General features: G+C 43.8%; 1 protein-coding gene across 1 annotated transcript; it reads left to right on the forward strand.

Annotated features, from left to right (window-relative positions):
- The first annotated feature begins 782 nt into the window (after positions 1 to 782).
- Positions 783 to 15,439, forward strand: STEAP2 (STEAP2 metalloreductase). Its single transcript, XM_018564158.1, has 4 exons — positions 783 to 1,285; positions 2,451 to 2,978; positions 3,818 to 3,982; positions 14,999 to 15,439. Exons 1-4 carry the CDS (start codon positions 797 to 799, stop codon positions 15,281 to 15,283), a joined length of 1,467 nt encoding a protein of 488 aa, XP_018419660.1. The 5' UTR covers positions 783 to 796; the 3' UTR covers positions 15,284 to 15,439.
- The last annotated feature ends 2,798 nt before the right edge of the window (positions 15,440 to 18,237 follow it).

Consider the following 18,237-nt stretch of genomic DNA (forward strand, 5'->3'; position numbering starts at 1 on the left):
CTTCTCTGAGTACAGCAGCCGGAGAAATGACACACTGAAACCAGAAGCGATGTAATACACATCACTTCCGCATTCAGTGGCCTGGGACCGGCACGGCATTTTCTGCACTGAGATCCGAGGGAGATAAGCACGATTCCAGTAGCTGATCTCCCCTCCGATTTCAGTGCAGAGCACTGCCGTGCCGATCCCAGGCCTGCACAGGGCCCAACGGAGTCCGGGATAGTGGAGGAGGAGGGGCCCGCACACTCCCATGCAGCATACAAGCGATCGGGCAGATCTATTGCTGATCATTGGTTGCCGCCTCTGTTCGTTCGAAGGTTCTCCAATCGGTTCCTTCGATCAGCTGATCGAGAATGCCGGCCGAAAGGGTGCCGACACCCACTGTGGGGGTTTCGGACAGTTATTCAGGAATTCACATAATGTATGGCCAGCATTAGAGAGTTACACTCTTGGTCCACTCTTGTTATCTGTAAGATTGCTCAGGGCCAGGTTTACTCTCCCTGCTGCCCCAAGGCCAGGTTCCTCAATGCGCTCCCCTCCCCGCCAATGGATTATGGCAACCAGGTGGCGGAGGCGGCACGATGGTTTTAATTTTTTTTCTTTATTTCGTTTACTTTTGTAACACTTTTTTATTTATTTTTTTACTTTTTTAAATTTTTATTTTTCTTATTATCTTTTAATTTTTTATATTTTTTTTTAATTTTATAATTGTTATCACTTTTTTTAATTTTTTTACTTTTTAAATGTTTTATTTATCTTTGTTTTTCTAGTCATAAAGAAGAAAATCTTCTAAACTATGGAATCCATCACAATGATGGGAAGCCCGAAAAGCATCAATGACTCTTTCTTACCCAATGGCACAAATGTCATCAAAGAGGAAAAAACCACAATAGGCATTCTGGGGAGCGGAGACTTTGCCAAATCCTTGACCATCCGTCTTATAAGGTGCGGTTACCACGTGGTGATCGGGAGCCGCGAACCTAAATGCGCCGCCGACTTTTTCCCACACGTGGTGGACGTGACGCACCACGAGGATGCCATTTTGAAAGCCAACATCATCTTCATCGCAATACACAGAGAACATTATTCCTCCTTGTGGGACCTGAAGCATTTATTGAGCGGGAAGATTCTGGTGGATGTGAGCAATAACATGCGAGTGGACCAGTACCCGGAATCCAACGCTGAATATCTTTCCTCCCTCTTCCCAGACTGCTATGTGGTGAAAGGGTTCAACGTCATCTCTGCCTGGGCAATGCAACTCGGCCCAAAGGATGCCAGCAGCCAAGTAAGTGTAAAGCCTGATACACAGAACCACATTTATGTTATGTATCCCCCATGTGTGTGTTTGTATTGCAGTACAGTTCATGCTGAACTCCAGACAGATATAAAAGATGCACATTAATGCAGCTCTGTGTTTATTAATACTAGGGATGCACCGATACCGGGAAGCCGACTCCATGCTCCCTCGTCATGAGGTGACGAGGGAGCATGAAGCCGGCTTCCTGGCCAATCAGAAAGCCTTCCTGACCAAACAGGAAGTCAGGAGTCATTACACGCTGCCCGGCTTCCTGATTGCCTGGGAAGCCGGCTCCATGCACTCTCATCACAAGTAACGAGGAAATATGGAGCCGGCTTCCTGGCCAATCAGGAAGCCGGGCAGTGTGTAATGACGTGCTGCCCGACTTCCTGATACAGGAAATATCGGGCTAGGCATCGGAGCATTTGGGCCAGTACAAGTACTGGCCCAGATACTCGGCACCAATACTAGTATCTGTATTGGTGCATCCCTAATTAATACATTAAATGTGTTTTTATAATGCAAGCAGTGTACGTCCCTGGTATCAGCTTCTTGCAGTCAGCTGAGATCAGACTGGAAGAAGAAGTAGAAGCAGCACAAGGAGGAAGTCAGTTGTGTTGCAGTGTTCCTGTGCTTACAAGGGACATGCTGATAGGAAGAGAAAGCAAAGTGACAGAATTTATGGTTAGGCAGATGCACAATAGAGGCGGAGTCTCCAATAGAAGGTACTGGGAGCAGAACCTGAAGAGCACCAGACCAAATTGGATGTTAGAGTCCATAAAAAAAGTTTAATAACTGTCACATGACAATAAACAAAACTGTATCAGTACTTGTATCTGTGAGTACTTGGGCAAGTATCAGTAAAACAGAGATGTAGAAATCCCGGGAGCTCCGTGTTCTCCTTACAAATGACAGCTGCCTTCTAACTTTTGAATGTTTCTCTAGTCTAATCTTGGAGCTGGAAAAGTATCTGTACTTGTACTTGTACCGAGTACAGTACTTGGTGTCGGTGCATCCCTAATCATAAACAAGAAATGTCATGGGTCATATTATGTTTGATCAGCTGACTATTGCCTGAAAAAGCTTGGAAGCCCCCCGTAATGAAGCGGGGTTCCTTTATTGATTTACCATTGACCTTTTGTGGTTTTTGCAGGTGTGCATTTGCAGCAATAACGTCCAGGCTCGCCATCAAGTCATAGAGCTGGCCCGTCAGATGAACTTTATTCCAATTGACATGGGCACATTATCTTCTTCCAGAGAGATTGAAAACTTGCCTCTCCGTCTCTTCACACCGTGGAAGGGCCCTGTCGTGGTGGCCATCAGTCTGGCAACTTTCTTCTTTATATATTCTTTCATCAGGGACATCATTCACCCTTACATAAAAAACCAGCAGAGTGACTTCTACAAGATCCCCATAGAGATTGTGAATAAGACCTTACCGATCGTGGCCATCACTCTCCTGTCATTGGTGTACTTGGCGGGGCTCCTGGCCGCGGCTCACCAGCTGTATTATGGCACAAAGTACCGACGCTTCCCGCACTGGCTGGAGAACTGGTTGCAGTGTCGTAAGCAACTTGGTCTGCTCAGCTACTTCTTTGCAGCTGTCCACGTGGTCTACAGCATGTGTCTGCCAATGAGACGATCTGAGCGCTACTCGTTTCTCAATACTGCTTATCAACAGGTGGGACATGTTCCTCATTGAGTGATAATCACCCAGGGCCTCATGTATTAAATGAAAAGTACTTACATTCACCTGTTGCCTGCGGAAGCTATCCAGTAGGAGAATGGGGCTGTGCAGGGGGTTATTTGGGGTGGCTGGGGGGTTGCAAGTACCTGGTATTGCCTAGGGCGCAAAATAGTCTAGCACCGGCCCTGACTGTGTTTAAAATAGAACAGTCAAATTATCAAATGGGACCCCAAAGGGCTTCCATGTGCAGAAATCACTTTTGAGCTGGAAAAAAAGTGGGGCAGAGCTGGTCCACTAGCCCAATCTTTGTGGCATATTCCAGGCCCAACCTTAATAAACCACCCCACAGTGGGAGGACAAGAGGAGCAAAGAAGGAGACCAGAAAAGAAAGAGCAAGCCTAATGAAGAGAAAGTATAGAGAAAAGTATAAAAGGAAGGCAGGGGAAAGTGGTTCCAAGAGAGCAGCAAAGAGGGAAGGGGATGGAAGGGGCAAGGGGAAGAGAGTCCAGAGTATCTAGACCACAGCATCCCAACAGCAAGGCCGTTCACAAGGCAATCATTTGTTCCACCTTCAGGGACATATTATTGGTTATCCAGGGGTCCCACATTTTGGGACTTAAGCCGAATGGTCGTTCTCCACTTCATTGTAAAAAAAAACAAATTTTCACATGGTCCAAGCATTCATGTTTATGGCTGAGCTGAGAGTCACCTTTGGACAGTCAGATCATGCCAGCACATCCACCCATCTTCTGATATCTGTGACAAGCTTTATTTTATTATAAGCATTCTGTTTAACTGTCTACAACCACGTAATACTGGTCCCTCTTTTGTAGGTTCATGGTAACGTGGACAATTCTTGGAATGAAGAGGAAGTGTGGAGAGTGGAAATGTACATCTCATTTGGCATTATGAGCCTTGGATTGCTCTCCCTGCTGGCGGTGACTTCCATCCCTTCCGTCAACAGCGCCTTAAACTGGAGGGAATTCAGCTTCATTCAGGTATCAGGAAGTATTCATAAGCTCAGACAGGAGGTCTGAAATAAACACTGATACTTTTCCCATTTAGGTCAAAATTAAGTGTCTGCACATGTGTTTGAGATGACAACCATAGACAGTTATGGTTTGCAAGCCACATCCCCTTGCTGCCTACACACACCACCGGACCCTTCACTTATGGAACAGAATTTCTGGGTATGAGGAAACATTTGACCTTCCTCCTGTGACAGTACTCAGGCCTGAATGGCCGATCACAATGCCCAAACACTGTTTGGTGTGGGGGGACCCATTATCCCACTGTCTAAGTCCTGACACCAGATGACCAGGAGCCTAGACAGGCTTGGAATCTGCAGCGGGAGGCTGTTAGGGAGCGCGGCACGCGTGGTGGACAGCAGGCACCATAAGGTGGCATATTGTACTTAATATTCTTTTTTTCCTGGAGACCCAGCGCTTATTAAATGGGTGTTGGGATCTTTGAAGAGAAGGATTTGTCAGGTCTTGCTATAGCCTGGGTGAATATACTGTATGTGAGTCTGCTTTTAAAAATATCCAGTGGGGATGTTCCCTGGACATTGGATGTCAGTGAGTTCCATAATGTGGATATTTCACATGACTCTGGACTTGTGTAATATTTATTTCTCTGAGGACTGGAGGAAATGTGTGGGGGTAACCAGAAATTCTGTCAGATTGGTGGGGTCCAAGTTATGCAGGTCTTTTATTAGGTAAGTAGGCATATTTTAAAGGATATCCCTCATTTAATTGTAAGCCACTGCAGGAAGTGGAGAATTGGGGTGATAGGTTTGGTAGGTGAGAAGCCTGGTTGCTGCATTCTCTACCAGCTGCAATTGATGGAGTACTTTTTCAGAGAGATCATAGTAGAGGGAGCTCCAGTAATCCAATGTGGATGATACAAAAGCATGGATTTATTTTCTTATATCTTTTGCTGGAATCAGATGATTGATTCTTGTAATATTCCTGAGATGGTGGAAGGATGAACTAATAGTAGATTATACATGTAGCTTAATTGAAAGGTCAGTGTTCAAGTTTACACTCAGGCCACGCTCATGGTCTGAGAACATAAGATTTCAATTCCCAAGTTTTAAGCCAACTGGATGTGTTTGCTGCCAGTTTAATGTTCGCTTCAGCCCTACAATTACCAGCACTTCTGTCTTGTCTGAGTTCAGTTTAGCCAGTTATAGGTCATTCACTCTTGTATGTAAGACGGCTGTTGATCTTGATTCCAAGGTCACCAGTATCTGGTTGGAAAGAAAGGTAGATTTGTGTGTCATCTGCATAGCAATGGTAGGTAAGACCATGGCATTAAATTATATTTCCCAGTGGTATGGCTAATAACATTGGTGATAGTATGGCACCCAATAATGTAATACAAGTAAAGAGGATGAGTATTCTTGCTGTGACCCTTTATGATCTCCTTGACAAGAGGGATTTGAACTAGCTTAATGCTTTACCTTCTAGACCAGAGAATGGCTTTAAGCAATCCAGTAAGATCTTTTGGTCCACAATGTCAAATGCAGCTGAAAGATCAAGGAGGAAAAGGATGGAGCATTCTCCCTTGTCTCTAGCCATCAATAGGCCATTCAGCTTGCTGACAGCGCTGCCGGAGTCCCGTAAAAATATCCCAACTGCCAGAGTATGTGAAAAGTAGGCATGTAACCCTTCCTCACGTGTGGAAGCAGGGATGGTGCCTAAACCTACACAAATACTGTCTTTCCAAAATGTATTTTCATAGGACCTTTGGGAGCTCCAGTGGTGCTCTGATTGTGATAGGTTGATATGATGTGGCAGGTTATGGTGCCACCTATCTACAACTTACCTAAGCTGAGTACTTTATGCTAACTGCAGTTAGTTTTTAAAAGGTGCCCCGTCTGCACGCAATTTCCATAAAACATACCTTTATGCTGGAGTCTTTTCGTTGGTCACATGAAGTCTTTAGGTCTTCTTCCTCTTACAGAGGGCAATCCTAAATACTGCAGGGTGTGGTGTCACTATGAGCCTAGGCCAACGTAGTGATGCCAGTGAAGAGTGTTGAATGATGCTGGCTGTCATTCAGCCTGGAGGAGTACTGGTGGCTGGCGGGAAGAGTGGATTTTCTGCAAGGGAAAGCATTGGAGACAAGGTGAATATTGCAGTGAAAGCTATATTAATATAAAAAAAGGACAATTAACTGAAATGATAATTCTCGTTTCCCAGGCGAATTTGGGAAAATGGAATTACATTGCTTCCCCTCTGCGAATGCCGTTGTACGATAGGTTCCCTGTACACAGCATCTCAGCCCTACACTATGTTATTTCAAATGGTGTGCACTCATTGGGGAGAAGCTCTTGACCGTGCTGACCAAAGAAGCGCTTCTCATTGGTCAGCATGGTCAGGTGACCATGCTGACCAGTGAATGTTCTCCATTTGCAGGGGTGATTTGAAATACCTAGTCCAGAGTTGTGATTATGTTGTGTAGGGTTTATGGACTGTACACCAGGAGCCATGGAGGGGAAAGTTAAAGAGCAACAGAGCGGGTAATGCACTTTTCCCAAATTTGCCTGGGAAAGTAGAATTACCCTTTTTAAAAATGTGGTATCCTCCCAGGTTTTTAACTGTAGCATGGTAACCTAGCATGCCCCTCCTAGCAGACAGTCATCCTGGCCGGGGATGAACCTGTTGGATATGTGTTTAGATGAAGCACTGAGATCTTGAGGAATGCTGAATTAAGTTTTACTTACTTAGAACAATATTATATGTGAACACAGCATTTTATAGCGTACAGAGCTTCCTGTGTATCATAGATAAGCATGCATATAGGAAAACTAACATTGCACTACAGCGCCATCTACAGCTCAAAATACATAATTACACAAGTAATATAATCATATACTGTATATGCTGTTGCATTTCCAACAGAACGATGGTGTCAACCAGGAAAGAATGGGGGTTCTAGCTACTGCGGGAATACTGTAGGAGCAGAAGACTAATTAAGTTTAAAGAGGAACATGCAGCATTCCCAAAGTTTTTTTTATAAATATACATGAATGTGATCATCTTGATAGAGGCTGGAGACGAACTTTAAAAGAATTTATGAGCCATCATGATATCCTGCAGTGCTCTAAAACAATGATCATTTATCATCAGACAAGTTACTAATAATCATAGTTACATTTGCCTTATAGCTGTTTATTTCACATCTGTTTGGATTTACGGAATACTTTTAGAATAACTCGGCACATTAGTCTACACCAAAACTTCAGCTTTCGACATCCTAAGTCAACACGGAACTTTACTTTGGCTTCATGTCTTTTTCCTTTAGCATTTGCATGTGCATGTCTTAGTTTCCTGGCTTATTACGGTAAAACAGTTCTACCATTGAGGTCTTACTCATAAAATGCTCTCTGTTTCTGAGAAATGTTTATAAACCTTAAAATAAAACTCCAGCCAAAAATAACAGGATAAAATAAATGGTCCATTAAAAAAATAACATGACAAAATCGGCGTGTGCTGCAATATTCACCTGCAATCCAGAGATTTCCTCAGCAGTATTTTTTTTCCTGCCGCTAGAACACGTTTTATACCACTTTAGACAAGCACTGTAATGTGTGATCCTTAAAGTGGAACTGTGGCCGGGATATGGACTTATCTTCAGTCTTGGTATATTACCCCATGGGGGTCCAATGTGCAGATGCGGCCATTGCTAGAAAAGTTGGACCAGTTGGAAACATGAATATGGAACCAAGGTAAGTAAGCAGTTGGGAAGGGGGGAGTAGTATAGTTTAGAGAAATGTTGGGGGGAATGGATTTAATGATAGTTATTTTAAAGGTACAGCTGTCCTTCACAACCGTGGTTCTCAACTGGTTGGTCATGACCCAAAAGTGGGTCGCGACCTCATGTTCAGTGGGTCGCCGCATGCTTTCCGCTTTTCTAGGTGAGAGGCTCCTCTGCCTCCCTCTACCGCAGCACTGTCAGGCCTCGCACCAAGCAGCCATTCAAAATATGCTGCCCAGCTCCGAGTGTCAGCTTGAGGTGGGATGGGATGGGGCTATGGAAGCGAAGGAGCTCCATTCATACGTGCATTGCTCACAGCTCCCTGTAGAGGTGCCTGGACCGGAGTGACGTCACATTCTGGCTCCCGGCACCGCTACCAGGCGTATAAGGGAGCTGTACCAGCAATGAACATATGGATGGAGCTCTGTCACAGCACAGCAGCCCACACTGGACCCCAGGCTCAGGATCCCCTCCAGTTCTCATAAGGTAGGGAGACTGGGTGAACCTTAAAAAAAAGTATGTCAGTGTTTTTGAGGGCCCGTTCACACTAGTACAGTGCATTAAACTGTACCATGCAATCGCACCTACCGTGTATTCTGGTGTGGGAGGTGGTTTGCGTTGCCATTCATTTGAATGGTACCCCAAACGCACCTCCTACCCACAGTTCATACACCCACACCGAGACGTGCGATACCCTAATGCTTTGCGTTCCATTGCAGTGTGACTTGGGTCGCGACTTAATGACCAAGGACAAATGTGGGTCCTGAGGTTACACAGGTTGGGAACCTCTGCTTTAGAACAAGCTCGTATTGACCTTTGTAGCTGTGAAGCTCTATACACATTACAGCCATAATGGAAATATTTAATTTGCTATCAATTCTAAACCACAGGTCACAGGAGAGTACTGCAAAGGAAACTATAATGTAAATCGGTCAACCAAAAGTTTCCTTTCATCTTTCACTCCGGGAAATCTTTACATGAATATAATCTATGCTTGCTAATCTAAGTGTGATACTATATTTAGACAACTTCTAAGTGTCAGTTTTGCATAAAATATTCCGCAATTTAACACATTTCATCATTTCACAGCTATCCTCCTGCTATCTCTAACTAGGTCACCCTGTCTTGCTTCTGTCTCATATTCTGGGCTCTGTACATGTGGTAAAGATATACCTGTGCTTTTCATAATGCCCGGCCATTGTCAACAGGTCCATAAAACACTGTGATATCAACCCGAGACTTTTCTACAGAAATTATCTGACCCATTTAGATTCCTTCCAATCACCCTACCAAGCTGTGCAGCATTCTGTAGAATATGGCGAGAGAAAGCAATGCTTTCATTAATGTTGAGCAGGAAGCTGAAGATCTGATACTAAGAGATAACGGGGCTCATATTCCTACCTGCACTGGAACAATGTCAATTACAATCTGGGTGATCTCACCACTTCACCCGTTTCATGTTAGGCCGTAACTCCAAGAGGTGCACAGCCATGTATGCTCTTTGGTGCACAATGTAATGGTTTTTAACATTATACTTCTTTCTCTGTGCACATTGAGTGCACAGTGGGAGAGAGGCACAGTCCAATCAACAGCTGAAAAACGATGCATGAAAGCGCCATGATTGGCTCTCACACTGACTGGTTCCTGATTGTTAATCTTTGATGCTTTCATTTCTACATTTCAACATCACTCAACGTTCTAGATTAGGGCTGCAACTAATGATTATTTTCATATTGGATTAGTTGGTAGATGATTTTTTCGATTAATCGGATTAAAAAAATTAAATAAATACCATCCTTGATTTTAAATAAAACACAGAAATGCTGTGTTACAAATATAAAGTTTACTTCAGAATAAAACTGCATGCACAGTGTTTTGCAATCGCATTGCACTGGAACGCACGGCATTGCGGTACCGTTTGTTCCAGTGCGGGCAATCGCACTGTGGGTGGTAGGCGCATTTGGGGTGCCCTTGAAATAAATGGCACTGCAACGCACCTCCCGCAGCAGAATTTGTCAGGCCGAAACCGGAAATCACTTTTTTCCCACCTTTTATAAACAATTTTAAAAATAATTGTATTGTAAGCACATGGCGCTTGAATAGCTTCGACCAGGGAATGGCAGCTGCCAGTGGCAAGATTCCACAGTAGGCAGCTGAATGTAAATACAGCAGGTAGTGGGCGGGTGCAATAGCCAGCCTGCTATTGGTCATTTCAAATTGCGATAGCCAATAGCAGGCTGGCTATTGCACCCGCTCACTGCTTGCTGTGCCCTCCTCCCAGGATGGAGGAGAGAGCTAGGGAATCCAACCAACTAACTGATAATGAGAATAGTTGACAACTATTCTCATAATGGATTATTATCGATTCGTTAGTTGCAGCCCTATTCTAGATTAACGTTCTCAGGTCATGGAGAGCTATGCTTGAGAAGGGTTACCCCTGAACCCCAGCTCCTAAGTTAGCTTTGGGGACTTTGTGAGGTATTTGCACTGGAGTTCCCAGGGCTGCACACCTGCTGAGGTGGCCCCACTCTACCTGTGGTGTTTTTTATTTTATAGCATGGAGAATGCAACAGGAGATGATGGAACGCCAAAAAGTCCCAGGTGGACAGAAGCAGAGTCAGGAATTATGGCAGAGATCTCACTATTTATCCCATAAAATATAAGTCTGTGACTGATTTAGCCCACCAGACTTTATTTCTAACAGTTATTTTTTTTCAAAGTATATCTAAAGCTTAAACTTTGGAAAGAGAATGGAAGGTTAAAACCATTGTCAGCTTTTTGGGTTTTTTTTTGCTGTCTGTATCCTTTCGGGGAGATTTGTCTTGACTTTCTATCCCGTAGACACAACAGGAAGTGAGAGGAAATCTCTAAAAAAAAAAGAGAAATCCTCTAAGACAACTGGCACTGGAACAAGTGTCCTCATTGGAAGATTTCCCTCTATTCCTGTTTCATTGACAAATTCAATTTTTTTTTCTCACTTTCATGCCCGGAGACAATGGTCCTGAGAACAAATACATAGGGGGGAATTGATCAAAATTGGAGCAGACAAGATCTGGAGCAACTGTGCATGGCAACCGATCAGCTTCTCTCTTTAATTTGTTCAGTTAAGATTTGAAAATGAAAGAGAGAAGCTGATTGGTTGCCATGCACAGCTGCTCCAGATTTTGATCTGCTCCAGTTTTGATCAATTCCCCCCAAAGAGTAATTCTCCCCCGACAGCAATAAATGACTAACAAGGATTCCAACACTTCCCTACTTAATCCATAAGGCCTTCTTCACACCAAGCGCATTCCAGGAGCACAGCCGTTACAGACCGGATCAAAACTGCGTCCAATGTATTCCGATGGTATTTTGGGCTCTAGTTCACACCGCATCGTTCAGTTCCAGAGCATGTAAAAAAACTGCAGCGAGCCCTATTTTACCTACTCTGGACCGCATGCAAACGCATCAAAAAGGCATGCAAACGCCTTGGAACGCATGCAAATCCCCTTGGATTTTTTTTTAACCAAAAACGGCCCTGAACACATCAAAAACGCGGTATAACACACTGCACTGCGTGTGCAGAAACTCATGCAGATCTGGTCTGCATTTGATGTGAACAAGGCGTAAGAAAAAAACAGGATTTAGATAAACTTTGAATCTATGCTTACTTTTATATTTAGTCATCCCTGAAACTATCAGGCCATCCAGCACCAGAATCAGCACTGAAGGCTCCCTACCCCAGTCATTAGCCAACTGATATAAGTGCAGCAGCCCATGAATTCATGAGGTTAGAGGGCCCAGCCATAACTAGTAATCCACCTTTCATCTAGCAGCTGTAAGATCCCTTGAATTTCTGAAAAGAGAATAAATCCGCTTTTCTCTAACATCATTTCTTTCCTTCTCCTATCTTATTTGATCTTCTCTTAAGCTTATAAAGATTAATCCTCTAATTATTATGAGGATTAAAAAGGTGAAATTTTACACATTTCTCACACATTAGCCCCCAAAGGGCTAAACGGGGACAATAAAAGGTTTCTGTATGAAGAATACAGGAGGCCCAGTTTATTTCATTATTTAGTAATCTTGCCATTATTTTTTTTATAAAATCTTGAATTTCAAGTAAATATTTGATACAGGTTCCCATGGCATTGATAGGGCTCCCAGGACTGCCGGCATGCTTGTTGGCAGCCCGTGTAAACTGACTAGCCAGATGGGCCCCTTCTCTTCTAGAGGAGGAGGTGTGGCATTAAGCTGTGTGTATAGCCTTACATCTCCTGCTATTCAGGTCTGTGGGCAACACAGGATATTTACAACATAGCAGTAAATCTGCTTCCAGAAAAGCTGGTGCCAGTGTTGCCTAAAACAAATGGAAAATATAAAATATTAAACACAGTATAAAAATATTTATCTAAAAAAATAGTTTTTTGTTCTCACTGTAACAACCTTTTCTTGGAGTCCATTGAGGGACACAGGAAGCCTTTAATCTCTAGGTTATACTTCCACCTACAGGAGGGTTGGACACTGGCAAACAAAACAAAAAACATATGCTAGCCCAGGATAATTTCTTTTTGGAGAACTGGAGCCGGACAAACGGACAAAAGAACGGTGTCCTGATTATGGTGGAAGGCAGAAACTACATTAGGGAAGAAGGAAGAGTTGGGCCTCAACATTACTTTGCTCTTATGCAAAGCCAGAAAGGACTCCTTGCTGGATAAGGCTGTCAGTTCAGACAATCACCTCGTAGAACTACCTTGTGGGTGAGAGTAGAGATGGATTCCAACAGTGGTTTCTGAAGTGCAGAGAGAACCAGATTCAGATCCTGGGGATCCACAGGGGAACAGATTGGGGGAACAACATGGGACACACACTGCATGAAGGTCTTGATCAAAGCGTAAGAGGCCAATGGCCTCTAAAAGAGAATAGAAAGAGCTGAAACCTGACCCTTGATAGTGCTGAGAGATAAATGCTGGTTCAGATTCAGTTACAGGAACGAGAGGATTCATCCCATCGGGAAACTCTTGGAGTGGATGCTCCAAAACTCACTACTAACATAGATTAGGGTGTTTGATCCTAAAGAGCTACTAAAGCATCCATTAACTTTACTAGGGGTTCCTGGAAACAAGCATTTCATGTTTGTTGTTGAACCTAGAGGCCAGGCTATCCATATCTGGCATCACCCACCTGTGACCCAGGTCCTGAAACACCTCCAGGTGTAGGAACCACTCGCCTCGCTCTAGGCGCTGCCAGCTCAGGAAGTCTGCCTAGCAAATGTCTATGCCTGGAATGTGCACACAAGGTTTCAGCAATGGTTTTTGCAGGTTCAGAATTAATTCGATTGGTGTAAAATCTGGAGTGTATCCTCAACAGGATGTCATCTAAGTATCCCACAATGGGGATGTTATAAGAGTGCAGCAGGGCTATAACCACTGTAGAGAGTCTTTAGAGACAGGGCAAGTGCAGAGGTAATGCAAGCAGGTCTGGACCTGGAAATCACTCCGCAGTTTATTTTTACCAGAACCGAGTTTGGAAAATGCCCCAAGTGGAACCCAGTGCCAGATCCAGCATTGGATTACCAAGTACAGATAGAAGTCACCACCAGCACTCACTTGTAATGTGCAAAAATGATAGCACTTTTATTTGATACGTCACATGCGTCAAGAAGCCAACGTTTTGGGGCCGCGCAGGGTCCCTTCATCAGGGCGACATCATGACAAGCGTGACAAGTTGCCCCGATGAATGGACCCTGCGCGGCCCCGAAACATTGCCTTCATGACGCATGTAATGTATCAATAAAAGTGCTATCCTTTTTGCACACTAGAAGTGAGTACCGGGGACTTCTATCTTTACTTTAGCACAACGCCATTCGTGTCGTCACTTCCAGCACCAACTGACATTTTGTTTGGCTGAACCGCTGTATGGTGTGCATGTGATTCTCTAACACTATTAGCATTGGATTACCAGACACGGTACACGGTACTCCATAAGCCAGGTTGAGAACAAGAGGTTGAAAATTGTGCATTATCAGAAATAATAGGTGATATGCAATTGTGCATATCACCTATTATTTCTCAAAACAAGATTCACTCTCCAGATCTGACACCATTGTATACAGGGTCGGATTTACCCTCTCTGCTGCGCCAAGGCCAGGTTCCTCAAAGCGCCCCCCCTTGCATGCACCTGCAGGCTGCATACAAGTGATCTCGGCGACATCGCCGGGATCACTTGTACAAAACAAGCGGCGGCTTCCCTGCTCTACATTTTGCCCAAAGCAGGGCTAAATGTAGAAAACAACTACCCACCCGGCGCCCAGAACTGCATGTCCCGGGCGTAGGGAGATAGGAATTCCACACCCCTGCGGCCCCTTGGTAGGCCTTTTGGAAAATCTGGCCCTGATTGTATCCTGCTGTAAACATTGCTCAAGAGGAAAGCTAAACAGAATAGAATGGCTGGCAAGAGTTGTAGAGACAAGTAACCCCTGTTGAAGACCTTGCTTCATTTTTTTTCCCTGGAAAAAATGCACACTTCAAAGAATGGTTGGCTATGCTCTTCTTGGATTCCGCGAAGAGTATGCCTACGTTTGGCACATCAAATTTAATTGAAATTAAATATCACTTTGCGCCCCCCAGACAATTAAAGCTGCATTACTGCTTCTTGGGGTTTTAATGTGAATTGTACTGTGCACAAATAGCAGTTATAGGCAGGTAAGGATGATTACACAAATAATTTGTTCCGTAAATAAGGGACCCGTCTTTATTTTCTACTACAGCTGGTTACCTCCTCTCCCCCAGACTGTGGTTGGAGTAGAAAGTGGCAGCAGCAGACTGAAGATGTCTTCTCTCTGCTCTTTGATCCTGTACTGTACATGCAGTACACCTGATCAGTCCTAAGTTCCATCCCTCCTTCTTGCAGACTACATTATACTGTACCGAAAATTACAGGAGGCTGATTAGTGTTTTAACTGCTTTGTGTTCAGCTTTAAATATATATTTACAGGGTTATTCACAAAAGGGTGAAGAGTTTGGAGAAGGGAACAATCTAGGACAACATAGCTGAACTGGAAAGTCAGCTGAATTGGAGAATTTTTCCAAATAAGCAATGTTGTCCTAGATTGTTCCCTTCTCCTGCCTTCTCCAAACTCCTCCCCCTTTTGTGAATAACCCTGTTAATTTTTTATAAAAAGAGCAGTGCACAGCAAATATGTTGGTGGTAGAAAACTGAAATGTTAACCTTGTTTTTTAACCTTTTTTTTCTCTCCCCCCCCCCCGCAGTCTACTCTTGGCTATGTGGCTTTGCTAATTAGCACCTTCCATGTTTTGATATATGGCTGGAAACGAGCTTTTGAAGAGGAGAGCTATCGCTTTTACACCCCGCCAAACTTCGTCTTAGCGCTGGTCCTCCCGACAGTAGTCATCCTTGGCAAGATTGTGCTGCTGTGCCCATGCGTCAGCAAGAAGCTCCGTCTCATCAAAAGAGGATGGGAGAAAAGTCACTTTAAGGAGCACGCAAGCAGTACAGTGGCTCACGTCTCCCCTGAGAGAGTCACCGTGATGTAATGGGGATTCTACCTCATGACCTGGCAATGCTACATCAGTACTTCTGTAACCTTTCCAGCAAGCAGAGGGCATCAGAATTAGTGGTGGCGGCAAACAAGCAAAATATAAAGGGTTTTATTTTCTAAAAGTATAAGGAGACATGTTGGTGTTGCCTACAGCTGCCCATCACCGTTTTCCTCCAATTTTCAACCTGTACCTGGAAAATTACGGCCTTTCCTTGGAGGAAATACAGTCACTTTATTCTAAGACACTTTTGATCAATGAAGCCACTTCGATTTTGTTTAAAGCAGAACTGCAGGCAGATAGAATGATCCCTATTTAATCCAGTTATGTATTCATTAAAGCGACTCTCTCACCAGAAACCATTTTTAAAAAAAAATCACACTGCAAAAGAAGATTGATAATACTTACCAGCCCAGCAGACCCCTGTTTTTGCTGTCTTACAGATAGGGCTGGGCTAAGGCAGAGGCAAAAGACTAATCTGCCTTGGGTGCCACGCTGTGTGTGGGGGACAGCTGGGGCAGGGGCCTTTCCGGCTGTCTCCTGCGCTGTCATCAGTTTCACAGCTCAGTCCTGCAGACAACACTGGAAGATTGCAACTCTCCCCGTGTAACCAGCAGCACTCCGCTGTCAGTGTAACAGCTGCCTGCTCCGTTTCCACAGCTCTGTGTGCTCCAGGGAAGTAGAGCTCAGCGCCCGGCTGTCACAGAGCTCTATTGATTACACTGGGAAAGCTGCATTCTCCCTGTGTAATCTGCAGGACTAAGCTATCATTTTGAAAACTTGGGTCCTGCTGGGCATTCATTTATGAATGGAAGCCACTATCATTCATAAATTACTATTATGTGGAAATAAAATGTTAAAAAAATTCAAAGCTTTTTTATAAACACTATAATAGTTTGTATTAACTCCCTTATTCCCTTACCTTAGTATTTTATTTTTCGATAATTTTTTTTCCAATTTGCATGTGTTCCTGTTTGTGGCACCAAATGTCATAAATATATATAATTCTAGTTCCTTTATAACAGAGATAAAACTCAACAAACAAAAAATTCTAGTTAACCCTCATTTTTTTTAACCCTTAAAATAGTTGCAATTTTAAATGTTATTTTTAACCCTAATTATTTTTACTAACTCCTTCATTCCCTTCCCTTTAGGTTTTTTTATTCTACTATATATAAATGTTTTACAATTAGGAGCTCAGCTTCGGTGGCTAAAGAATCTTCAGCATTCAATAATACAGTTCTGGGCTGCATTCCATACAGCGTTATGACTGGCATAACTGGATGGTGCTCGTGCTGACAGTGTTGGATGGTGCTGTGCTATGCCAGAGTAGAAGAAGTGTCTTCACCAGCACACCAGCACACAGGTCAGGGTCAAAGAATAAAGTGATTTTATTGATGTCACATAGCTCAGAGGAAGCCAAAGTTTCAGGGCCACGCAGGGTCCCTTCTTCAAGGCGACGTAGACATTATGTCACTTTGAATGAGAGCACCGGTGAGGCCCGTGAAAAGTTGGCTTTCTCAGACCTATATGACATCAATAAAAACTTTTCTCTTATAATAATCTTTGATCCTGAATTGAGTGCTGGTGATGTCTCTTCATCCACTCTTCTGCATTTAATGCACTTCTGGGTATATCAGATGCCTGTGTCCCATGTTGTGTTTCTATCCACCAGCTGCTATATCACTACTGCCTTCTGTAGTGGCCTGTGGCTAGGACCACAGTGCACAGCGGCAGGATGCAGTCTTAAGATTCTTTGGCCGCCAGAGTCACCACCAGCTGGACTAGTACGGTATGTATTCTTAATCTTCTTTTGCGGTGTGATTTAAAGTGAACCTGAACTCAAAAATCAAAGTTTGCTATGTTGTAGGGAACATCTAATGCTAATTGAGCCTAAGCAGTAGCCTGATAACTGTACCTTTTGTCTGGAATTCCTCCTGAAAAATAGTCATCCTGTGTTAGTGTAATGTCGCTATGGGCTGCTGACTGTTGTCCTGGCTGAAGGCTGAGATATGAGGAGGCAAAGCCCTGCCTCTACCAAGATGGCCACTTCTGCATAGAGACATGGTGCAGAACAAGCATGGTAAGTCAGTAATGGGAAAAGATCATCTGCAGGGAGGCCATAGGCAGTACCAGTCACTAGTTCTTTGCCCTCTGTCTGCCTTTTTTTGGGCACAGCTTCCTGAGTTCAGTTCCTTTTTTATGTTTTTTTTTTTATATGCTCATAGAGTTGTTTTAAAATAAAATGGACATAAATCTCAATTAATAAAAGCATAAGGCATGCAGTATTTTTTTTTAAATTTCCATACAAAATAAAAGTTAGGCATAGAAATGAACAAATACACAGGATGAAGATGCTGCATGCTCTATGCTTATGTGAATTGAGACCACAGTGTCTTTATGTCAGAATGGTTAAATGAGAAACAGGAGCATGCAACCTCTCACAGGCTGGCCTGTACAAGGGACGGTGTGCTGGGTAAAAAAAGAATCCGCCATTCCTGTACAAAGGGGCAACACCTTATGAAAGTGGAGGGGAGTAGGGTTTATGTTGGGCTCATTGAGTCTAATGCACAAATTAACATGAAATTCAAGAGTCAGTCTTTCCAATCCAGGAGCCAGCAGGATTTTTTAGGAGCCAGCTCCTATGACAACTAGAAAAAAGTTAGGCGCCAACTATAATTTTTAAGGAGCATTGGCTACCGGGCTCCTGAGTTTTGTTCAGCCCTGGTATAATGATCCATCACACATTTTAACTAATTATGAGCTCGGGCTCGGTGCAAACCCAGTTGCCCTGAGTTGGCCCAAGCCCACTTAAAACTGTGACCAACACATCCCCCTCCCGCCCCAATCAGTTCTGGTAGGTGCATTCTATGTCCCACCGCTAAATGTCACAAGGGGTTGGGGAATGTCCCTCCTGCATCTGATTCGGCAGAGAGGAGGGGTTGACGGTT

This window comes from Nanorana parkeri, unplaced genomic scaffold, assembly GCF_000935625.1.
Source record: "Nanorana parkeri isolate BGI_ZX_2015 unplaced genomic scaffold, ASM93562v1 scaffold23, whole genome shotgun sequence".
NCBI classification, from domain to species: Eukaryota; Metazoa; Chordata; class Amphibia; order Anura; family Dicroglossidae; genus Nanorana; species Nanorana parkeri.

Excerpts from the sequence above, each read along its gene's own strand:
- STEAP2 (XM_018564158.1), top strand. The coding sequence starts at position 797 with ATGGAATCCATCACAATGATGGGAAGCCCGAAAAGCATCAATGACTCT. Across the intron at positions 1,286-2,450 it reads CAAAGGATGCCAGCAGCCAA|GTGTGCATTTGCAGCAATAA; the intron begins GTAAGTGTAAAG and ends TGGTTTTTGCAG. Across the intron at positions 2,979-3,817 it reads TCAATACTGCTTATCAACAG|GTTCATGGTAACGTGGACAA; the intron begins GTGGGACATGTT and ends CCTCTTTTGTAG.